This window comes from Oncorhynchus kisutch, linkage group LG22 (assembly GCF_002021735.2).
Source record: "Oncorhynchus kisutch isolate 150728-3 linkage group LG22, Okis_V2, whole genome shotgun sequence".
Classification (NCBI taxonomy): Eukaryota; Metazoa; Chordata; class Actinopteri; order Salmoniformes; family Salmonidae; genus Oncorhynchus; species Oncorhynchus kisutch.
This window is the reverse complement of record NC_034195.2, coordinates 4,663,581-4,689,119: the sequence shown is the minus strand read 5'-3', so window position 1 is coordinate 4,689,119 and position 25,539 is coordinate 4,663,581. Positions and strand designations below refer to the sequence as shown.

The window sequence follows — 25,539 nt, the reverse complement described above, 5'->3', positions numbered from 1 at the left end:
CATATTCTTGGTACCATTTGAAAGGAAACACTCTGAAGTTTGTGTAAATGGAATGTAGGAGAATATAACACCATAGATCTGGTTTAGATAATACAATGAAAAAAAACATACGTTTTTTCTTTTTATTGTTGTATCATTATCTTTAAAATGAACAAGACAAAACAAACATTCAGATAGGATGATGGGGACAATTTCAGTGAAAAACATAAGAGAGCAACAGTACTTGTGCAAAGTTTCAGAACGATAACTTCCAAAATGAGTGTGCTACATGACATTTATCGTGAAGTCACCCAGGTGTCCCCCACAAGTAGCCCAAATGTACCCAAGTGGCCAAATTGGTGAAGGTATACATTTTGAAACTATATACTAAATACCAAATTGGTATTCTAACGCACCCCACCAAATAAAATGTATACATTTACAAAATAACATGGGTAACTATTTACACACGTTCAATATTTGGAAGACCCTCAGTCCTCTATCAAATCAAATGTATTTATATAGCCCTTCATACATCAGCTAATATCTCAAAGTGCTGTCCAGAAACCCAACCTAAAACCCCAATCAGCAAGCAATGCAGGTGTAGAAGCACGGTGGCTAGGAAAAACTCCCTAGAAAGGCCAAAACCTAGGAAGAAACCTAGAGAGGAACCAGGCTATGAGGGGTGGCCAGTCCTCTTCTGGCTGTGCCGGGTGGAGATAACAGAACATGGCAGAGATTTTCAAACGTTCATAGATGACCAGCAGGGTCAGACACTAATAATTATAGTGGTTGTAGAAGGTGCAACAGGACAACACCTCAAGAGTAAATATGAACAGTTTAGGGTTCCATAGCCGCAGGCAGAACAGTTGAAACTGGAACAGCAGCAAGGCCAGGTGGACTGGGGACAGCAATGAGTCATCATGCCAGGTAGTCCTGACGCATGGTCCTAGGGCTCAGGTCCTCCAAGAGAGAGAAAGAAGGAGAGAATTAGAGAGAGCATACTTAAATTCACACAGGACACCAGATAAGACAGGAGAAGTACTCCAGATATAACAAACTGACCCTAGCCCCCGACACAAACTACTGCAGCATAAATACTGGAGGCTGAGACAGGAGGGGTCAGGAGACACTGTGGCCCCATCCGATGAGACCCCCAGACAGGGCCAAACAGGAAGGATGTAACCCCCCCCCCATTTGCCTAAGCTCTACACAATATGGTGCTGCTGATGCCAGGTGGCATAGCAGTCTCTTTCTGCTGTAAAGCAGAGGGTCACCAAGCATGTGGTGCAGGTGATGGGGGACTTCATCTTGCAAACACAGCAACGCCTCCATTCTGTGCCCTTTTGGCCCTTAGGTACATCCCTGCCTGCATAACTAAATTTGGGCAGATGAACACTTGTGGCAGGAGCAGAAGGGACAGGGCTTGGTGCTGTGGTGCTGTAGTCAGCAAGCTCCTTGATGAGCAACTCTGTAGGTTTTCTGTGAGAGGAAGGGCTTTCCACAGCTCTTAGCCATTTCCTTGTGTAGGATGAATGCATTCACCACAGCAATGTAGATGAAATGATAGAAGCTCTTGTACCATTTCATCGTCTTATGGAGAACATTGTAATAGCCTATCAGCGCATCTGATAGGTCCACACCTCCCATGCTCTTGTTGTAGTCCTTTACTGCAGTTGGAATGGGGACATTTTTGGTGGTCCATACCCCGGCACCGTCCTTCACACGCCTGACAACATGATCCCCATTGAAGGACTTGTGGATTGTTGTGCACATCACCACCTCTCTGGTATCCATCCACTTTACAAACAGCAGGCCATCTTCACGGATCCATCGCATGGTCCCCCGCTCAGCCAGCTTAGGCATGTTGTTCACCTTAGTCTTCGGAAAGCCCACCCTGTTGGCCCACACGTCCCGCTTCCTAAGGTCTGCAAACAGGGTAGGGCTTGTGTAGAAGTTATCCACAAACAGTTTGTAGCCCTTCCCTAGCAGTTGAAAATCCAATAACTCCATTACAGAGTCATAGCTAAGTCCCTTACCGGTAGCAAAACTGTTCTTCCCCTCATAGACAAAAAAATTCCATGTGTAGGCACACACAGAATCAGCCAACACAAACAGCTTGTAACCCCGCTTGGTTGGTTGTTCCTCATGTATTGTTTGAGGCCAATTCTGGCCTTTGAGGCTACCATCCGCTCATCTATTGACACATTCTGGGCTGGCTGAAAGTAGGTTTTGCAGGCCTCAACAGTGTTGTAGTAGAGAGGTTTTATTTTGCACAGTCAAACGTTGCTGTGCCTCTCTTCTTGTCATTCGCTTCATCAACCTTTGGGTCACTGTTGTATAAAGCGCCTGTGAGAGAACCAGAAACCTTTTGCAGGACATAACAGTCATGGGGAAAGGCAGTTGGTAGAGAGATGATGTTTTCCAGTAGTCCCTCAGGCTTTTCAGCCTCACCAGCCCCATTTAGACGACCAGTGAAAGGTTACAGAAAAAGTCTGACATGGATATGGGCTTCCATGCTACCTTTTTGCCTGCTTGCTTCTTCTCCCCATTCTTCTTCATGTTAGACAGGAGTGAATTGACAACGGATTGGGTGAAAAACAGCTGAAAAAGCTGAAGGGGGCTGTAAGTTGCGGTCATGTTCACCTGAGGTCCTGGCTTCCTTTTCGGCCTAAATGTTGGTTGAGGTGGCTCCACATCATCTTCTAGGACGGTGTGCCAACGCCCTTCTGTCCCTTCGTTAGCTGGTGGCACACTTCCCCTCCTCCGCTTCATTGTCAGTGCCTTCACACCGCTAGATGCCCGGGAGGTGTGGAGCCGGAGACAGCAGGTGTCCGGGTGGATGAACCAGCTTCAGTGGGGGATGGACACCGTGGCACTGGGGGCTCCCATTCGGAGTCAGTGTCACTGTGAAATAAAATGTTCAGTTAGAATAGTTTCACATATGAGCCCTGTAGCTACACGGGTTTAATAAAACACATATAGAGTACAGGGAACATAAAGTGCTGTTCCATTTCACTTTGGCCATTGTTGTGGGCCTGCCTCAAATAGGCTATTTCATGTGGGGGTGGGGTGGAGCGGCAGACATGAATCTCGACCATGCTCACACTAATTCATAATATGTAGACTGCGTGGAGGAAGCATGGTCGCTGTGTTGCGATGTGGGTTTGCTGTTACATTCTACTCCATTCCATATATATATATATATATACACACACACACATGTACATGCATATACACACACACACACACACACAAACAGTGGGGCAAAAAAGTATTTAGTCAGCCACCAATTGTGCAAGTTCTCCCACTTAAAAAGACGAGGCCTGTAATTTATCATAGGTACACTTCAACTATGACAGACAAAATGAGAAGAAAAAACATCCATAAAAATCACATTGTAGGATTTTTTATGAATTTATTTGCAAATTATGGTGGAAAATAAGTATTTGGTCAATAACAAAAGTTTCTCAATACCTTGTTATATACCCTTTGTTGGCAATGACAGAGGTGAAGATGCGCATTACCGAAATAGTGCTGCTATTCATACTGGAAGGAGCTTGGCTCCTTCCAGTATGAATCTTCAATGGCGAATGACCGTCTTTACGCAGGAGTTTACTACATGGGTTGCATATTGCCGTTTACCTCAGCTCATTGGCTATCTACCCAGCTAGATTTCAAGACGATCAGTGGTCATTGGGTTAAAATACAGTCAACCAACAAAACAGCGGTCATATCATTGGTGCACAATGTTATTACTTGTTGTCTTCAAATCGGTTTCTTTCAGTCAGTAAGTCCCGCGAAATGACCCATCAAGTTAGGTTGTGTTACAAACAAACCAGTTGATTGCAATGAAACCAAACATGACTGAAAGTCACGTTTAGTGTGTGTATTTACATCGAATGTGACGTCGAAATTTGAATGAGACGGAATTCACGACACAAGCGGTTCAAAATGTTTCGTGTTAGGCTATAAAAATGTATTTTATCAAACAAAAGACCATTCATTGTGTAACAATGAGCATTGGGATTGCAAACAGAGGAAGATCAGAGTTACCTCTGCTGCAGAGGATAAGTTCATTAGAGTTACCAGCCTCAGACATTGCAGCCCAAACAAATGCTTCAGAGTTCAAGTAACAGACACATCAACATCAGCTGTTCATCGGAGACTGTGTGAATCAGACCTTCATGGTCAAATTGCTGCAAAGAAACCACTACTAAAGCACACCAATGAGAAGAAAATTCTTGCTTGGGCCAAGAAACATGAGCAATGGACATTAGACCGGTGGAAATTTGCCCTTTGGTCTGGAGTCCAAATTGGAGATGTTTGGTTCCAACCACCGTGACTTTGTGAGACATGGTGTGGGTGAACGGATGATCTCTGCATGTGTTTTTTCCACCATAAAGCATGGAGGAGGAGGTGTTATTGTGTGGGGGTGCTTTGCTGGTGACACTGTCAGTGATTTATTTAGAATTCAAGGCACACTTAACCAGCATGGCTACCACAACATAATGCAGCGATACGCCATCCCATCTGGTTTGGGGTAGTGGGACTACCATTTGTTTTTCAACAAGACAATGATCCAACGCATGTCCAGGCTGTGTAAGGGATATTTGACCATGAAGGAGAGTGATGAAGTGCTGCATCAGATGACCTGGCCTCCACAATCCCCAGACCTCAACCAAATTGATATGGTTTGGAATGAAGCGGACATGTGGGAACTCCTTTAAGACTGTTGGAAAAGCATTCCAGGTGAAGCTGGTTAAGAGAATACCAAGGGTGTGCAAAGCTGTCAAGGCAAAGGGTGGCTATTTGAAGAATCTCAAATATAAAATAATTTGATTTGTTTAACACTTTGTTTGGTTACTACGTGTTATTTCATAGTTTGTCTTCACTATCATTCTACAATGTAGAAAATAGTACAAATAAAGAAAAACCCTAGAATGATGAGGTGTTCTAAAACTTTTGACCGTTAAATTCAGAGCGTTTCGCACACTGGGACGCTCTGGCTGATGAGTAGGGTTGAACAGAACGTGCTGACCTCACAATGGCAGTCAAGCACCCAAGCTAACTGGTTAACATTGGCTAGCTTACTTCCAGACAGAAATGAGAGAACACCCCACTCGGTCCATTTTACTCGCCCTAACAGAGTTGGTTAGGCTATTTTCATGTTATCCAGAGCGTTGGTGACTGTAACTGCTGCTGGCAACAATTTAATTACGTATTTTTGCCGACGTTTACTGACACCGGCCATATTCAACGGGTGTTGAATGTTCGTAAATTCATCAGTTATTCTGCGCTCTGGCACACTCAGATGAGTCTTTTGTTAAGACATGTAGCTAGCTAGGTAAACAATGAACCATAATTCCAACTCATGACGTGACTACCCTGCATGAATCTGCAGGTAGCTAACCAACCAGGTTAAATTTGGGGTATCTCAAATGGCTGAGATACAAATAATAAGATAATACACGTAAATTTAGCTAGCATTGTCAATTAGAAATGTGTAATATGAAAATGTAGCTAGCTAGACCATCTTAACCATATATAGCATGGATGGACTCGTCTCCTGTCAGATGCCATGGTTGCCTTTAGTTTGAAGATGTAATCCTGAGACAGATGTTTTCTCCATCTCTTTAGCTGTCATACTCAAATTCCACTGATTTCAAAACTTGGTCCTCCAGAAAGTGGAGAGCAACACTTATGCAGTTTTTTTGTTTTACAATTTTTTTTAAAGCATCGTTAGACATGATTACCTACACATACTGACCGCCTCAACTAGACAGAAGCGTGCTGTATGGCAGGCCAATCCAAACTCATCTCTCAGCATGTCCAGCCCACTAATTATCTCAGACAATCATGGCTAGCGGTAAGGTTGCTGACTTTTTCTGTGGCTAAACCAACTTGACTCGTAATTTAACAATTTTATTCGTATTTACAGATGACATACAAGTTTGTTATCAAGGTGAAAGTTCACATGTTCCCAAAAAATGTATTTTGATTTAAAAGAAAGAGTTTACATTCAAACGGCTCTCCTGTGAAGTAATGGTATACGCCTAGTTTCCTGTAACGGGTCACATATGAACAAAATGTATTTCAGAAGAAGAGAATATAAATAAACTGGCTATGCTCCATGCCATAGGATGTAGGCTAGTTAATTTAGCAGACAAGATATGATTATAAGTCCCATGCCATTATTTCATGTTATTCTCAATTTAATCTCGTCTTTACACTTATTAAATAGGCAGGAACAGGAGCTGGGGAAAAATGATGGCATCCGTATGCACTCGAGGCTTCTTTCTGTGGTTCATTTTTTAATACGGTTTTATAGCAGAGCATGTGCTTTATGTTAGCAGCTGATAAATAAATATAGTAGCAGCTGCCATCCTACTCTTTTTAATTGCAGCCATCAAAACTCTGCTTTCACACGGCATAAAGAAATGTCTGGCATATAGAAATGTCTGGGCTTATAAGAACACACTTATTTCACAACATGCATCAACCACTTTTTGAGGATCATGCAGCCTCTAGCTGCGCGACAGGTGATATTCCGCACAGGTGATATTTCACCCAAACTCTGTATGGCATGGGCTTTCCAACCCTGGTCCTGCAGCTACCCAGTGCTTAATTTGTGAAACCAAGTGAAATCTGTTAGGGAACATCGATAGTAGCATGTTTTCACAATGAAACATATGTCATTAAACTGTTGACAGCCCCGCTTGCTGCACACTCCAGAGGAGAGCGAGGAGATGAAAACGCACGGTGGTGAGATATTCTAGCTAATTTGGCAGCCTATTAATTATAAAAAGGTAAAATATGCCCTATTACTTGGCTATTCAAAATCAAATACAAATTCATACAAATGCACTAGAATTGTAACTCTGTAAGCACAATCAATGCACCAACAGCATTGCCTAGGCCTATACATTCTTTCCCAGACTCATGGATAGAATGTTTGGAGCGTAGCATGAGGTAACCAGTCCATCCAGTATGCATAATAACACAGTCAACACTCAAAAATAGGCAATTACTCGAATTTGTTTGATTTAAGTAAAGACATCTCAAAACTGCTTATTAAAATGCTTTTCTGCCGTGCGTAATAGGTCTATGCGGTAGGTTTTACGCACTGAATTGTATAATGGCACAATTATTATTTGAATACATTTTTTTTCCCGGGCTGGGCATATATATATAAACTCAGCAAAAAAAAGAAACATCCTCTCACTGTCAACTGCATTTATTTTCAGCAAACTTAACATGTGTAAATATTTGTATGAACATAACAAGATTCAACAACTGAGACATAAACTGAACAAGTTCCACAGACATGTGACTAACAGAAATGGAATAATGTGTCCCTGAACAAAGGGGGGGTCAAAATCAATAAGTATCTGGTGTGGCTACCAGCTGCATTAAGTACTGCAGTGCATCTCCTCCTCATGGACTGCATGTGTTGTTACACGTGGTCTGCCACTGAAAGGACAATCAGCTGTCCGCCCTGTCTCCCTGTAGCGTTGTCGTAGGCGTTTCACAGTACGGACATTGGCCACATCTGCAGTCCTCATGCCTCCTTCTTCTGCAGCATGCCTAAGGCATCTTTCTTTTGGTGTTTTTCAGAGTCAGTAGAAAGGCCTCTTTTTAACTGAGGTCCACACTCCAGTACAGTTGGTGGTGGTAATGCACCATAAAGTTGGTTGCCAACCCCCATATAAAGTCCAAAGAAGAAGCCTTAATGCACTATAGTGAACATCTGTCAGAAGCTCTAACGGGGCAGTCCCGTTAGTTCTCTTATATACTGCAGACAAATCATATTTGCATGATATAGCTTATTCATAATTGATTAATCATTAACGTTTGCTTCATTCATGTGACCGACCAATACTGGGTCATGCATGTTACAGACCAATACCTCAGGAGACTTCTTCTCTCTAAGCTGAGACCTTGAAACTGAGATATCCCTTTCTCTAAACAAGGTTCTGGGTGTGAGGATTCATTCAATCAGGCACTTGCATGAACACTGAATCTTTTTTATAGAAAAGCACAAACATAGAACATAGAAATTGGTAAATAGAAAACCACCAACATAACATTTTCCATCACATGACCTTTGTTTTTAGTGAGTTGGGTACTACCACGGCATGTCCAAAGTGTATAAAGGGAGATTAAGCATTGTTGCTAGTTCACTTGCATGAGCAGATCCTATCCAGGCAGACTAGTGTTTTGCGCTCTGGTTGTCTGGCAAGCTCGCTCATTCCACCCACACTGCCACTCAGCCAGGCAGGTACAGAACTGACTGATAGCTCAAATACAGGGCAAATGTAGATTCTAGCCTGCCTGGCAGGATATTAATGTTTATGAATGGTTTTGTCAGACCTATCCAGGGATGTAGTAGAGGGTAAATGCTGTTTACTCACCTTTTTATTTATTTATTTATCGTTAACCCACTTATTATTGCGTTCCCAGCGTTGATTAATGGTCAGAAGGCTTCTTGATCTGAGTTGTAATTGCGCCTACCTCTGCGAACGAGTGGAATCATAAATGATTATGTTCGCCTGCTCCCCCGGATTTGCCTAGTTAACGGCCATTCACTCGCCCCTCTGTCCAATGGAAAACATTTTATAAACATCCCTCTATGCCTTCTGTGTCAGACACCCCCCTCCCCCCCAATAAAACATGACTCTCTGAGAATTCATTTACAACTGGTAAATAGGTGCTGATATTTCAATCAGATGTCTAGCTAGGTAGCTCAAAATACATTTTCTTTACAGTGAGTATTGAGTCAAGCTATAATGAGGGAGACAAAGGAGATACAGAGAGAGGAAGCATTGTTGCAAGCAGGGAGGGTTCGTAGTACATAGGGTTCCCTGAGAGATTCTTTCATCTTATCAAACACATTAATAACTTGTTTCTCTTGAAATGGGTATAGAACACAACATTTTAGAGTCAACTAAGGGCCTTTTACACTGTCAGAATTAACTTTCATATTATGTGTTGGGACCTACATTTTTTGTGAAATATAAAGACAATTTAATATTATCATGTATACTGAACAAAAATATAAACGCAACCATTTAAACGATTTTATTGAGTTCAGTTCACGTAAGGAAATCAGCCAACATCATCAGTAATGACTTACCACTCATGTATTAAATAACTGGTGAAACACGTATTTGAGTAGAACTTATAACGTAGTGATTCATAGTAAGTTAGTTCTTTTTTCATGAGGTTGTGGCGATATACTGCTCTCTGGTTGTGACTAGAAACAATTGCATAATAGGAAGTATTGCAAAGTAGGCCAGATGGCGGACTGAACAAACCGGAGCAGATCGCCTCAAGATAAAAACGTAATATTCAATATCTGTAAGTTTGACTAAATATTAGCACTTCACTCCACATTCGTGGGTAATAACCTTCAATCTGGATAACAACACGAAACAAATTATAACTTCTTAGGGCTAGGCCCCTTTTTTCCTCAATTTCTGCCTGAATGACGTGCCCAAAGTAAACTGCCTGTTGCTCAGGCCCTGAAGCCTGGATAAGCATTTAATTGGTACCATTGGAAAGAAAACACTTTGATGTTTGTATATGTGTTAAAATAATGTAGGAGAATATAACACAATAGATATGGTAGGAGTAAATCCATAGAAAAAACAACCTGAAATTGTTTGAGAAAGACCAAGCTCTTACAATGGCAAGTATAAGGGCATACTCAATTCTAGCTCCCAGGATGCAATTCATATGGCTTCCACAGGGTGTCAGCAGTCTATGATCAAGGTTTCAGGCTTGTAACTTCCATAATGAATAAGAGATACCAGTTTTAGTACAGGGACACAGTCTTGGAAATTTGTGTTTGCGCTCGCCATGAAGACAAGACGCACCTGCTAAAATCGGTTTCCTATTGAACACACTTGTTTCCGTAAGACATATTGTATATATAAAGAAGTATTTTATGTAACAAAACGACACGTTATAGCTGGGACCCTTTGGATGACAAATCAGAGGAAGATTTTTTAAAAGTAAGTGAATATTTAATCGCTATTTGTGAATTTATGAAATCTATGCCGGTGGTAATATATTTTGATGTGGGGTGCCGTCCTCAAATCGCATGGCATGCTTTCCCTGTAATAGCTACTGTAAATCGGACATTGCAGTTAGATTAACAAGAATTTAAGCTTTCAACCGATAGACCACTTGAATGTACCTAAATGTTTAATATCCATAATTGTTATGATTATTTATTTGAATCGCGCGCCCTCCAGTTTCACTGGAAGTTGTTAACAACACATAACAAATTATACGGCTAGAGAAATGTATCAACCAATATTATCAAACCATGACTGAGACTAAACATAGAGATCCAATCCCCCCCAAAAAGGGACTCCTCGACGGACACAGTAGAATTATGCTTTCCACCACCTGGAATGGTAAGGGTGGAAACCGATCTGTTAAAGCCAATAAATGACAGACTGGGCATACTTGAATTATGCTTTCCACCACCCGGAATGGTAAGGGTGGACACCGATCTGTTAAAGTCAATAGATGAGAAACTGGGCATACTTGAATTAGTCAGTAAAGGTGAAGAAAGAAACAAGCTAAAAGGTACAGTCAATAAGATGGAAATGGACTTTAATGAACTTAAAAAGGAGAACATGTTTTTAAGACAAGCCTTACTTGACATACAGAATAGATCTATGAGAGAAAATCTGGTACTTGCTGGTATCAAAGAAAATGGCGAAAATCCTGAAAGAATTATTTCTTACAGTGCTCAGATCCCAGGCGATGTTTTAGACAAAATCCAAATTGAACGTGTACACCGTATAGGACAGAGATGAGCACCCAATCGTTGCCAAATTTGCATTCTTTATAGATAAAAATAATGGTTAAAAGCCTGGGTAAAAGACTCGCTGGCACGAAAATAGGCATGAGTGATCTGTTCCCGAAGGAAATTGCAGTACCGTACAAAGTTTTGTACCCACTCGTCATGGAGAATAGATTAAAAGTGAAACGTGTAGCTCTTGTAGTCGATAAACTATATATTAATAACCAAATGTTACAAGACTACTCCATGACTATTCTAAATATTCCACAGAGGAATTGAATAATGGAAAACCATCCATGGTAGGAATTGTAATAGAAAAAATATATAGGAAAACAATAAACTAATTAAATAAACTGCAACAACACTATACTATTCCAGATAGGGAATGTGGTAAAATAATGAGTATTCAACTTTCTATTTATAGTATTTTATAAATAGATAAAGCATTAGAATAAAGGATAATTAGCTAAATAAAAAAATCTTCAAATATAAGGAACTGGAACATGATCGGGATAAAAACACAGCGCACAGAGAACATAGAAAGCACAGTATGTGGGTATGTGCGGATGTATTGTGATGTTAGAACTGTCACAAAATAAGAATAATTAGACGCCCCTTTTGTTAAGATGGAAACAAAATAGCAGGCCATCTAATTATTGTTATTTTGTGACAGTTCTAACGTTAAAGGTAATCTATTTATGATATTTTGTGGTATCGTTTGCTAAATGATCTGGTAAAATGATTGGGAAATCAGGGTGCGTTCATGTTATGTGTTTCTGTGGTTGTGTGATTGTGTTTACAATATAACGTTAAACTTCCAATGGAAAATAATATTTCTTATCCAATTTGGTCATTAAGTAACTGGATCATTTTTGTAATATTAAATGTTAATATAATAGAAAAGTAAATTAAACTACCAGTGAAAATAGAGGGCGCCAAATTCAAACCACAGAAATCTCAAAGTTACAATTCCTAAAACACGTCTTATATCATTTTAAAGCTTTTCTTGTTGTTAATCCCACCAAAGTGTCCGATTTCAAATAGGCTTTTCAGCGAAACACCACAAATGATTATGTTAGGTCTCCGCAAAACCAAAATAAGCACAGCCATTTTCCAGCAAAATATAGCATTCATAGAAACCAGAAATAAAGATAAAATGAATCACTAACCTTGAATTATCTTCATCAGATGACACTCATAGGACTTGTTTTGTTTGATAAAGTTCATATTTCTATTTTAAAAATAGACAAATTTACATTGGCGTGTTAGATTCACTAGTTCCAGAAACATCAAGTGATTTTGCATAGCCCCATCATTCAACAGAAATACTGTTATACACATGGAATTATAGATATACCTCTCCTTAATGCAACCGCTGTGTCAGATTTCCAAAAAACTTTACGGGAAAAGAAACGCATGCAATGATCTGAGACGGCGCTCAAAAGTAAAAATACCACAGCCGCAAAGATGGCATCCACATAAACAAAAAATGACATGATAAATATTCCCTTACCTTTGATGGTCTACATCAGAAAGCACTCCAGGAATCCCAGGTCAACAATAAATGTTTGTTTTGTTAGAAAATGTCCATTATTTATGTCCAAATACCTTCTTTTGTTAGGCGTTTGGTATACATATCCAAACGCTAATTCTGGTCAGCGTTATAACGGACAAAAACTTCAAAAAGTTATATTACCGGTCGAAGAAACATTTCAACTAAGTACAGAATCAATCATTAGGAGGTTTTTAACATATAGCTTCAATAAAGTTCCAACCGGAGAATTCTTTCTTCTCTTCGTGAGCAATGGAACACAAGTGACTACCATGAGGAAAAGGTGCATCACAAAATGGCAGCTTGATGGACATCTGATATATTCTGCTCTCATTCACTCCCACAACAACATAGAAGCCTCATTATAATTTATATTGATGGTTGACATCTAGTGGAACCCCTAGGCAGTGCAACATCATTCATATATCAAGGGGGTTTCATTGGGGACTCTGGTGAATACATACAAGCTCAGATTTCTGACTTCCTGTTTTGATTTCAACTCAGGATTTTGCCTGCCATTATGAGTTTTGTTATACTCACAGACATCATTCAAACAGTTTTAGAATCTTCAGTGTTTTCTATCCAATACTACTAATAATATGCAAATATTAGCAACTATGACTGAGGAGCAGGCCATTTGATATGGGCACCTTTCATCCAAGCTACTCAATACTGACTCTGCAGCCATAAGAAGTAAATGCAGTCACCTTGACACCTAAAAATCTCTGCTCTGTCTCGCTAACCTGCCAGCTAATTCCAGCAGTAGCCCCAGCTCTTCCTCCTGCAGCCAGCCAGCTATTCGGCCAACAAAGGTGATTAAGGTTCCTAAGAATGAATGCAAGTCACTTTCCTTTAGTAATTCAGTTCAGCTATGTGTGTTTTAGAGCTGACGTTTGTCAGAAATGACTGAGATGTTTTCAGAATACAAACATCCGGTGAAGGTATACTGCAAACGTATCAAGATTTCTGACCTCTATCCAACAAGAGCAGTCTACACTTCATGTTGAAAATAATGCTGTTCCTCAGACATTTTATATGTCCAATGAGGCCGCTGAGGAAACGTTGTTCAGTGGTCAGGATTTTGAGGATGAACTGTTTGTGGATGCGTTGATGGACACTGCAGGTGTAGAAGGTGGAGGTCAGGGTGAGGTTGATGATGCTGAGGAGATGGTTGACGATAAGGTTGAAAGTCCACCGGACCGTTTCAAAGGCTACTTGAATATGGAATAACATTAGTTGCGTTAACAGCCCTGCTTTTCGAATTCTGAGGTTCCATCATCCAACCAAAAGATGCAAGGACCCTCCTCAATACCAACAGGCTAAAGTGTTAACAGCCCTGCTTTTCGATTCTGAGGTTCCATCATCCAACCAAAAGATGCAAGGACCCTCCTCAATACCAACAGGCTAAAGTGTTAACAGCCCTGCTTTTCGATTCTGAGGTTCCATCATCCAACCAAAAGATGCAAGGACCCTCCTCAATACCAACAGGCTAAAGTGTTAACAGCCCTGCTTTTCGATTCTGAGGTTCCATCATCCAACCAAAAGATGCAAGGACCCTCCTCAATACCAACAGGCTAAAGTGTTAACAGCCCTGCTTTTCGATTCTGAGGTTCCATCATCCAACCAAAAGATGCAAGGACCCTCCTCAATACCAACAGGCTAAAGTGTTAACAGCCCTGCTTTTCGATTCTGAGGTTCCATCATCCAACCAAAAGATGCAAGGACCCTCCTCAATACCAACAGGCTAAAGTGTTAACAGCCCTGCTTTTCGATTCTGAGGTTCCATCATCCAACCAAAAGATGCAAGGACCCTCCTCAATACCAACAGGCTAAAGTGTTAACAGGGTTGCTGGTGGCACTTTTTTAAAACTTTGGTATTCTCTATCTTGGCACACTTGTCAAACTTTGGCAGAAACTCCCAAATAGGTACATGTTGAAATTACAACTCAATTTTGATGGGCTTCCTCTTTTCAAAAGTTATTCTATGCAGCTGTGGCCCATATTGGGACTAATGCAAGGATTTAACATTAAGAAACCAAATTCATTGGCAGTGTATCTAAAAGATTTAGTGGAAGAAGCTAAACAGTTACACTCTGGCTTCATGTTTAAAGGGAAACAACTCTTCACTACAATTAGTTCAGTAATGGGTGATGCCCCTGCACAGACTTTCATCAAAGGCATCAAGTCACACATGGGCTACGCTGGGTGTGATAAATGTACAGCATATGGTTTGCATTTTCAAGGTAAAGTCTCAGAATCGACTTTCTCTAAAAAGCTATACTCCCTCTGAGAAAGCCTAGGGCTGTTGCTGAAAGACACAGGTGGAAGGCTACAGAATTCAGACAATTTTTGTTATACACTGGGCCAGTTGTGCTTTACAATGTTTTGAGTGCACCGGTGTACAATCATTTCGTGCTCCTTTCAGTTGCAGTATCAAATCTAGCTTGTCATTCCCTATGTGTTCAGATGTGTGACTGCTAAAGACTTTGCTGGTGTCTTTTGCAGAGCACTTTGCCAGCTCTATGGGGATAAGAATTTGGTATACAATGTGCATGTCCTTATACAGTGCCTTGCGAAAGTATTCGGCCCCCTTGAACTTTGCGACCTTTTGCCACATTTCAGGCTTCAAACATAAAGATATAAAACTGTATTTTTTTGTGAAGAATCAACAACAAGTGGGACACAATCATGAAGTGGAACGACATTTATTGGATATTTCAAACTTTTTTAACAAATCAAAAACGGAAAAATTGGGCGTGCAAAATTATTCAGCCCCTTTACTTTCAGTGCAGCAAACTCTCTCCAGAAGTTCAGTGAGGATCTCTGAATGATCCAATGTTGACCTAAATGACCACCATGTTTGACAGTGGGGATGGTATGTTCAGGGTGATGAGCTGTGTTGCTTTTACACCAAACATAACGTTTTGCATTGTTGCCAAAAAGTTCAATTTTGGTTTCATCTGACCAGAGCACCTTCTTCCACATGTTTGGTATGTCTCCCAGGTGGCTTGTGGCTAACTTTAAACGACACTTTTTATGGATATCTTTAAGAAATGGCTTTCTTCTTGCCACTCTTCCATAAAGGCCAGATTTGTGCAATATACGACTGATTGTTGTCCTATGGACAGAGTCTCCCACCTCAGCTGTAGATCTCTGCAGTTCATCCAGAGTGATCATGGGCCTCTTGGCTGCATCTCTGATCAGTCTTCTCCTTGCATGAGCTGAAAGTTTAGAGGGACGGCCAGGTCTTGGTAGATTTGCAGTGGTCTGATACTCCTTCCATTTCAATATTATCGCTTGACAGTGCTCCTTGGGATGTTTAAAGCTTGGGAAATCTTTTTGTATCCAAATCCGGCTTTAAACTTCTTCACAACAGTATCTCGGACCTGCCTGGTGTGTTCCTTGTTCTTCATGATGCTCTCTGCGCTTTTAACGGACCTCTGAGACTATCACAGTGCAGGTGCATTTATACTTGATTACACACAGGTGGATTGTATTTATCATCATTAGTCATTTAGGTCAACATTGGATCATTCAGAGATCCTCACTGAACTTCTGCACCTTTGCTGCACTGAAAGTAAAGGGGCTGAATAATTTTGCAAGCCCAATTTTTCAGTTTTTGATTTGTTAAAAAAGTTTGAAATATCCAATAAATGTCGTTCCACTTCATGATTGTGTCCCACTTGTTGTTGATTCTTCACAAAAAAATACAGTTTTATATCTTTATGTTTGAAGCCTGAAATGTGGCAAAAGGTCGCAAAGTTCAAGGGGGCCGAATACTTTCGCAAGGCACTGTACATACTGCCCTCCCAAGCAAAAAGGCAGTAACTGCTCATTTGGTCGAAAAGTGAGTTGTCATTTTTGTTACATTAAAGAATTATATTTAAATGTTAATTACATTTTTTGATCACAGAAACAATGAGAAGTTGTTTGATTTAGTCTATTTAAGCTTTCTTTCTATTTAAGCTTTCTTTCTATTTAAGCTCTGGTAGGCATTCAGTTTTCTCCATCACTCCTCCAAGGTCTGGTCACTTCTCACTCGCTCTCCTTTTTCTCCATCCATGTCTGTCAGTCGATGGATTTTTCTATCTCCACATCAGGAACTTCAGAATGTCTGCGACGCACATCACCTTTGTAAATATCAGCTAGAGAGAAAATAAAACACTTATTGAGATACAGCCTGAAATATGACTCATAGTTTATGCAACTCCCCTAGCCCTACCAAATTGTTTTATCAACGGGTTTTTGTGAAATATTTCCATTTCATTATATTCTTCCTGCCTTGAAAACTGTGTTGTAATAATGAACTTCCCTGCTGACAATCAAATTGACATGCTTGCCTGTTTTATTTAATTAATCACTTCTGTGACATTATGCCTCTCTGCCCCATGCAAACTTACCGATAACAACACTTTTTTAGGCAAGAAGTTCAAAAGCCTGTTTCCCATTGGCCATTTTCATGGCCAGGCCATTTGAAAGGAGATTTGAGAGGATTCTCCAAAGATTCTCCTTAGTGGTCATCCCTCCAGACAGTACCAAATACATGGACTAAAAAAACTAAACTTGTATATGATGAATGTAATACTAATTTGAAGAAAGCTGAAATGGTACCTTGGGTCAGATTGTGGATTGGTTGATTACTTTTCAGCAATACATAATGATATCTTGTCATACCAGGTTCTTTTTTAAGTCTTGATCTGAAAGTTGGCCCTCAACTCTCCTCAAGTCTTCCAGCGAGGACATTGGAAGTCGAAGGTCTGTCAAATCTGGAACCTCATCCAGGGTTGATCTGTTTGCCTGGAGCTTTTGCAGCTGCTTAATCATTTCTATGAAGTTTAAGATCTCACGAAAAATTGCTGCAAAAATACACAACAGAACACTGTTGTGTTTAACCCCTCACATTATTTCAGTAGTTAAAGTTATCAAGATAAATATAAACAACATAATCAACGCAATCACATTATACAGTAGATCAGGGTAACTTTGATGTTGGTGGAGGCCACAATATGTACTTCACATGTAACACTTACAATCACACTGGCTGCTGTTGTTTATGAATGTTGAGCTCCATCCTTGTTGGCCTATATGAAATTCCAGGTGTATTGGCAGCAGCATACCACCGCTGGCTTGCTTCTGAAGCTAAGCAGCGTTGGTCCTGGTTAGTCCCTGGATGGGAGACCAGATGCTGCTGGAAGTGGTGTTGGAGGGCCAGTAGGAGGCACTCTTTCCTCTGTTGGCCTATCTGAAATTCCAGGTGTATTGGCAGCAGCATACCACCGCTGGCTTGCTTCTGAAGCTAAGCAGCGTTGGTCCTGGTTAGTCCCTGGATGGGAGACCAGATGCTGCTGGAAGTGGTGTTGGAGGACCAGTAGGAGGCACTCTTTCCTCTGGTCTAAAAAATATCCCAATGCTACAGGGCAGTGACACTGTCTTGGTGCTGTCTTTCAGATGGGAGGTTAAATGGGTGTCCTGATCCCATGGCACTTATTGTAAGAGTAGGGGTGTTAACCCTGGTGTCCTCACTAAATTCCCAATCTGGCCCTCAAACCATCACGGTCACATAATAATCCCTAGTTTACAATTGGCTCATTCATCCCCTGTAACTATCCCCTGGTAAAAATATAAGGTTATTGAACTCATAAGAATGACCAGAATGACCAGTGAAGTAGGCTTCCTATGGCTGTGGTCCGATGTTGGATATTTAGGCCATCCACTGAGAAAAGTATATATAGTTGTTATAGCTTCCTTTTCTCTTCATATATACGGGGCGGTCATCCTCCTCCTCAGTCTGAAGATCAGATCGGACCACAGCCACAGGAAGCCTACGGCGAGCCTCTTCATATGTGTCTGTAAGGGAATATTAATGTATTTTCTCTTCATATATACGGGGCGGTCATCCTCCTCCTCAGTCTGAAGATCAGATCGGACCACAGCCATAGGAAGCCTACAGTGAGCCTCTTCATATGTGTCTGTAAGGGAATATTAATGTATTGTGTTTAGATTGCAGATACATGTTGTTGTCTCAGGAGGTTGATGTCAGTTATAAATAGTTGACTGCAAATATAACATTAACTCACCTCTAGTGTACCTGACGTTCATATCAAACAGACCCAGGTGCTTGACGTTTCACTGCCCTTGTGTTCTGTGGCTATATAAGGGGGCCAGTAGCTCATGCCCTCCTGGACCCATGATGAAGGCACAACTTCGGTCTCCTTCTTCTCCACAGATATTAAATCCACAACTTGAAACATGCTGTGTAAATTGAGAATGAATATGCTAAATGTATAGTATTGAAAGTGAGACTCTCATAAGAGGACTAGCTCTGCTAACCAGCTAAACGTGGGCTGTGGTGTTGATTGTAACCGCTGACCCTCACTGACTCTGAATGTCCCACATTTAGCCCACTAGATTGTGTATTCGTGTCATGGTTCTAGACATGATTTACTTTACCATGCTAGTTTGTGACTTATGTATGATCAGTGTCGAAAAGGCCCATGGAGTTGGTGGAATAATCCTTTAATTCATTGCCATTTACTCAGCTGGGCCAGGGGCGCTTTAATTAGGTCAGGTGGAAATGTCCGACAGATCTCAACTCCATAAAAGGAGGAAATTGCCATCGCCTGACCTCGCTGCTTTCTCTTCCTTAACTCCGTCTGATCCAGAAGTTCTGTGCGTCCATGAATTCGCGTAAATCCACCGACTCTGTTACCTTTCATCTGAACTATCTGTGGCAATCGGGGGATGGGCCATCAGTTATTGCTTATCGTTATTACCGCGGAGCGTGGCTTGGAGCGCACGCTTCAAACATATTGTGTAATGTGAATTGTCAATGATCACGGCCCTACGGATCCTCATAGGCCAATTATGCAATCGATATGGTTAATATGTAATGAAATTAATTATATGTACACAAGAAGACAATTGAAAGGGTGAAATGAGAAACGTCATTGTTTGCTAACTGATCGACTTTGATATCAAACTAATGGGGATTATAGACCCAAGAGTCTTTCCTGTTTAAGTAGTATTTTAGTATTTTAATACTTTGCGCAAGGCAATTGATCAGCATTAAAAACTTTGTGGATGGGTATAATTTGTACGTATAAAATGTATAATAGTAATATTTAAAATGACTAAATCGGGTAATTTTGTATACATTTATTTAAATTTGCATCGGCAGAAAGAAACGGCCCGATGTACTTCTATAACCATACAAATATGGTCACTTGTTTGCTTTCTTGAGTAAGGCAGCTCCAAAATGCAGGTGTTTCAGCCTAGCTCAGTGCTTTCTTGAGTAAGGCAGCTCCAAAATGTAGGTGTTTCAGCCTAGCTCAGTGCTTTCTTGAGTAAGGCAGCTCCAAAATGCAGGTGTTTCAGCCTAGCTCATTGCTCTCTGTGGTGATGGGGCAGCCAATGGAAAACACAGAGCGTAGGGGTTGGTAATGTTCTCTAGTTGTGCTGTGATTGGCTCAGTGTTCTGTCAGTCATGGGGACACTACGTCACCGCAAATTCTACGGGGAGAGCTCGAAAATGCAAGCATCTTGGCTGCTGCCATAGAGTTACATTAGTAGTGCCGATCAAAGAAGGCTCAAGGTCATTGGCCATGGATAAAATGACATCAAATCGCGTTACATCTGCTGTAGCTTTGATTGTACTGATCATGTCAACATCATACTTTCAAAATCTAGACAATAATAATCGAGAATGAAGTCATCAATCTACTGGCAAATCCTTTTCAAACCTTGTCATATGAAGAGAAATTATAGATAAAACGTATCGGTGCTCATCACCCATTGGACATTACGTAGCCTAGTGGTTAGAGCGTTGGACTAGTAACCGGAAGGTTGCGAGTTCAAACCCCCGAGCTGACAAGGTACAAATCTGTCGTTCTGCCCCTGAACAGGCAGTTAACCCACTGTTCCCAGGCCGTCATTGAAAATAAGAATGTGTTCTTAACTGACTTGCCTGGTTAAATAAAGGTAAAATAAAAAATAAATAAAAAACAACAAGTTGGAAATCGCAAATTCAACAATGAGTGGTTTGGTAGGAATCAGTGGCTAACTGCTGATTTGGAGACATGTAATCTAATCAAATGTTATTAACCACATGCACCGAATACAACAGGTTACCTTACAGTGAAATGTTGAATACAACAGGTGTAGGTAGACCTTACAGTGAAATGTTGAGTACAACAGGTGTAGTAGACCTTACAGTGAAATGCTGAATACAACAGGTGTAGTAGACCTTACAGTGAAATGCTGAATACAACAGGTGTAGTAGACCTTACAGTGAAATGCTTACTTATGAGCCCCTAACCAAAAACGCAGTTTAAAAAAAATACAGATAAGAATAAGAAATAAAAGTAAAAAGTAATTAAAGAGCAGTAAAATATGATAGTGTTGATGTGAGCCATGATCAAAGCACTTCATGGCTACAGACGTGAGTGCTGCGGGTCGGTAGTCATTTAAGCAGGTTACCTTAGTGTTCTTGGGCACAGGGACTATGGTGGTCTGATTAAAACATGTTGGCATTACAGACTCGGACAGGGAGACGTTGAAAATGTCAGTGAAAACACTTGCCAGTTGGTCAGTGCTTGCTCACAGTACACGTTCTGGTAATCCTTCTGGCCCGGCGGCCTTGTGAATGTTGACCAGTTTTAAGGTCTTACTCACATCGGCTGCGGAGAGCATGATCACACAGTCTTCCGGAACAGTTGGTGCTCTCATGCCATTTTCAGTGTTATTTTCCTCGAAACGAGCATAAAAGTAATTTAGCTCGTCGGGTAGGCTCGTGTCACTGGGCAGCTCTCAGCTGTGCTTCCCTTTGTAGTCTGTAATAGTTCCCAAGCCCTGCCACATCTGACAAGCATCAGAGCCGCTGTAGTACGATTCGATCTTGTATGTCTGGCGGTGTAGCAGCTCTCGTGAGAGAGGCGTGGCTCCATGCCTTGGGCCCTCATTAGGCCTTATGAATGGATATAATGCATCATTAATAATTGAACAGTCATCTCCTATGACATGGTCTCGCTTTGATGAGCAAAGTTCTACCTTTGGCATGTTACACTTGTTCTTCATAGTTTTTTCTGGTCACATTAGCACAGTAGTGAAGCCGAGTTTCAATGGAGTCAGTTTCTGAATGGATACGTGTCTTGACAGTGACAAACAAAAACAACATTCCATTATAAGATGTGCTCCCTTTATTACAGTATATGCATGCTATACAATGTCATTTATTTTTAAATATATATCTTTTTTTTAAACAGTTTCACTGCAGATATTGTGTTTTACATTCCATTTACGTTTCTTAGTAGCAAATACAATGTTTGAGATCCAAGGCGAGATTGTAAAATACAATGTGACCAATTTCAAAGAACCTTGTTGCCAGATAAACCGGAGTCGTCTTCCGCTCCAAACAGTAACCTATTTTAGTAACTCCTCTGAACTAGGGAGGTTTAATTAGATCATGTAATCAAATACCTTGACAATATACTGTTTGTGCCACAAACTCATTATACAAATTCTTATCTGAAAGTAACAGAGCACAATAGTCATTTATAATATATTAACAACTGATTAAATTGGCAGCTGACAAGATGTAAAATAGACCGTCAGTGAAATCTTTGACAAACTGACTGATTTAAAATGATGAAGGAACTGTTCATTTGCAACACCTACAGTGTGTTGGGAGCCTGACATTTTAGAAGGTAGACTCGGTGAAACGATGTTGCAATGAGCAGCACCTCAGATATTGAGATGAGCAAGATGCTGGACTATACAGTCACACAGTTTTTGCACATGTGCACAGGTTCGCTTCAGGTTGTTCACAGTGTGGTAGCAAGGGCACCAGAACAGTGGAGAAGTTGAGCCTCACGCTTCAACGCTGTTTACGTTCTGCTTCTACGTCATATCGCTGAGTCTACCTTTAAAGTGTTCTTGGTTCATTATCTGTCACTCTGAATTTCATTTCTAGCACCCACAGTGTTAGGAGCCTAACACTTTAAAAACAGCTCTTGATTCATTATGGGTAACTTTGTAAAGTACCAACACCCACTGACTTTTTAACACTTGGTTGAATGATGGTCCCATATGTACACTGTGGGTGTTAAAAACACTAAGGAGATTTTGGTACTAATTCATCAATGCTTCCATCATGTACATTCTTTTAGCTTACCAGCTTGTCCTCGAATTTTGGTGTTTTGTACTGAGAATGGAAGTTCTGAAATGACTAACGGAAATTCCGTTCATGCTCAGATTTTTTGGTAAACAGTCAAGGCGTGCTTTGGGATATAGGGACTGATTTTGTCTGTGTTTAAGTCTCAGGCTGAAGCAAAAGCTCACTGCGACTACCCCAGTACCTGTGCACCAGTGGAGGCTGCTGAAGGGATGACGACTCATAATAATGTCCAGAACGGAGTCAAACACGTGTTTGATACCATTCCATTTACTCCAATCCAGACATTAAAATGAGGCGACCTCCCCGCAGCAGCCTCCACTGCTGAGCACCCAACCCCTCTGCTCTGGATCTTCCTATACAAAGCTCTCTTCCATGTTGGAGCACAGCAGGAAAGAGTCCACCAGTCTGGGCTTGATCAGCTGCTGGTGGTCGGCGGCTTCGATGCTGTCTGGACACCCCGCCGCCAGCCTCCTCAAGGCAGCCTGCAAAGCACAAGGAGAGGAATGGATCAGTGAAGACACTCAACACCTATTCCAATGACTGCACTATAGCACATGACATAGCATAAAATAAGATTGATCACTATAAATACACAGGTAACTGACAAAATGAGCGTTGGGCCACCACACCGCATAGATTTTACAAGTGTCTGGAACTCTATTGGAGGGATGCGACACCATTCTTCCATGAGGGATGCGACACCATTCTTCCATGAGAAATTCCATAATTTGTTGTTTTGTTGATGGTGGTAGAAAACGCTGTCTCAGGCACTTCTCCAGAACCTCGAGTAAGTGTTCAATTGGGTTGAGATCTGGTGACTGAGACACACAACCTTTGAAGCCACTGTGCTCTTTTAAGACCCCTCTTTCAAAGTCACAGATCTCTTCTTCTATGGTAGCCAAAATAATACATATTTATACATGGCCCTAGGCATGATGGGTTGTTTTAATTGCTCAATTAGCTCAGGAACCACACCTGTGTGGAAGCACAGTCGAAATTGAGCACATCCCGTTTCTATTGATCATCCTTGATGTTTCTACAACTTAATTGAAGTCCACCTGTGGTAAATTAAATTGATTGGACATTATTTGGAAAGGCACGCACACACCTGTCTATATAAAGTCATGTCAGAGCAAAAACCAAGCCAAAAGGTCGAAGGAATTGTCCTTAGTGATCCGAGACAGGATTGTGTTGAGGCACAGAGGGTACCAAAACTGAGCAATCAGTGAAGAAGGGTTTTGGTCAGGGAGGTGACCAAGAACCCGATGGTCATTCTGACAGAGCTCCAGAGTTCCTATGTTGAGATGGGAGCACTCAACCAATCAGGTCTTTATGGTAGAGTGGCCAAACGGAAGCCATTCCTTAGTAAAAAGGCACATGACAGCCTGATTGGAGTTTGCCAAAAGGCACCTAATAGGCTGACCACACCGCGAGCGCTGCAAAATACATTTAGAAATCCATGTTATTCAATTATTGCATCCACACTGCTTGCTCGCGCCAACAAGTGTCTGCGATGCCAAGGGCTAAAATAGAAATGGGTTCTATTTCTGACGCAGATCGCGCTGCAAGTCCTGCCTCTCCCATCTCATTGGTTTGTAGAAGCAGGTACCCACGTGCCATCTCCTCATTGGTTATACCCACGTGGGTGACTGAAGACGAATGAGGTCAGTGGCGGTAATGCACCTAATTTATGAAAGTTGCCAATCGCAATATAAAGTCAAGAGAAGAAAAAGCCTGGAAGGAGGAGAGATGACTAGAAACTATTTGCTATTTTATGTGTGGACTAATTGTAGGAGTAGAAAACCTTGGGCATTTCAGGTAAAATAACAACTCAATGTTTATATCCCAGGACAAATTAGCTACCAACAGCAAGCTAACTAGCTAAATTGCCATACATGTTAAATGCTTTTCGACCTGTCCCCAAATTAATGTAATTGGTTCAGAGTTTGTTTTGATATTTTAACCTGCATGTCGTGATCGCGTTTGGTGTGGGGGGACAAAATATATTTATGCACGTTGGCGCACACGCGCAGCCGGTTTGGGTTTCGTGTAAAGACTCTCAGACCATGAGAAACAAGTTTCTCTCATAATCCCAAGATTGAACTCTTTGGCCTGAATGCCAAGTGTCACGTCTGGAGGAAACCTGACACCATTCCTGCATCATGCTGTGGGGATGTTTTTCAGCGGCAGGGACTGGGAGACTAGTTGGGATTGAGGCAAAGATGAACGGAGCAAAGTACAGAGAGATCCTTGATGAAAATCTGCTCCAGTGCGCTCAGGACCTCAGACTAGGGTGAAGGTTCACCTTCCAACAGGACAATGACCCTAAGCACACAGCCAAGACAACGCAGGAGTGGCTTCAGGACAAGTCTCTGAATGTCCTTGAGTAGCCCAGCCAGAGCCCGGACTTGCCCCCGATCTAACATCTCTGGACAGACCTGAAAATAGCTGTGTAGCAACGCTCCCCATCCAAACTGACAGAGCTTGAGAGCATCTGCAGAGATGGGAGAGACTCCCGAAATACAGGTGTGCCAAGCTTTTACCATCATACTGAGTAAAGGGTCTGAATACCTGTGTAAATGTGATATTAGCAAACCCTTTTTTTTGCTTTGTCATTATGGGGTATTGTGTGTAGATTGATGAGGGAAAAGGCTGTAACCTAACAAAATGTGGAAAATGTCAAGGGGTCTGAATACTTTCCGAAGACACTGTAAATACTTCAGCTACTTGCTGATGGGCTGAGGATTGACTGACTCTGCAGTGCATGACTGCTTCAGTATTCTGCATTAAAACAGAGGGAGCATGGCAGTATGAAACAAAATTACAGTTCTGCAGCAGGGGAGTACCACATCAGTTAACAACATTATCTCTGAAAGCCAACCCTCTTTGAAGGCTGGTTCAAGACCTACAATATCTCAATTTTACACCTGGTGATAACGATAAAAAAATTATCCTATTAAATTGACTTGATTATAGCAAACACTGTAATACAGTGATGGAGAGAGCCCTTATGTACAA

General features: G+C 41.2%; 2 protein-coding genes across 2 annotated transcripts in view; both read right to left on the bottom strand.

Moving 5' to 3' along the window:
* Positions 1–1,165: 1,165 nt before the first annotated feature.
* On the bottom strand, positions 1,166–8,570 carry LOC116356334 (piggyBac transposable element-derived protein 4-like). Its single transcript, XM_031801683.1, has 2 exons — positions 8,394–8,570; positions 1,166–2,886 (listed from the first exon to the last, which is right to left on the bottom strand). Exon 2 carries the CDS (start codon positions 1,990–1,992, stop codon positions 1,426–1,428), a length of 567 nt encoding a protein of 188 aa, XP_031657543.1. The 5' UTR covers positions 1,993–2,886; positions 8,394–8,570; the 3' UTR covers positions 1,166–1,425.
* Positions 8,571–21,529: 12,959 nt separating this feature from the next.
* LOC109867811 (INSC spindle orientation adaptor protein) overlaps positions 21,530–25,539 on the bottom strand; it is an 88,593-nt gene continuing 84,583 nt past the window's right edge. Inside the window, exon 13 of the mRNA XM_020457121.2 lies at positions 21,530–23,003. Coding sequence (XP_020312710.2) covers positions 22,875–23,003 — 129 coding nt within the window. The 3' untranslated portion in view covers positions 21,530–22,874. The remainder of the gene's footprint in view (positions 23,004–25,539) is intronic.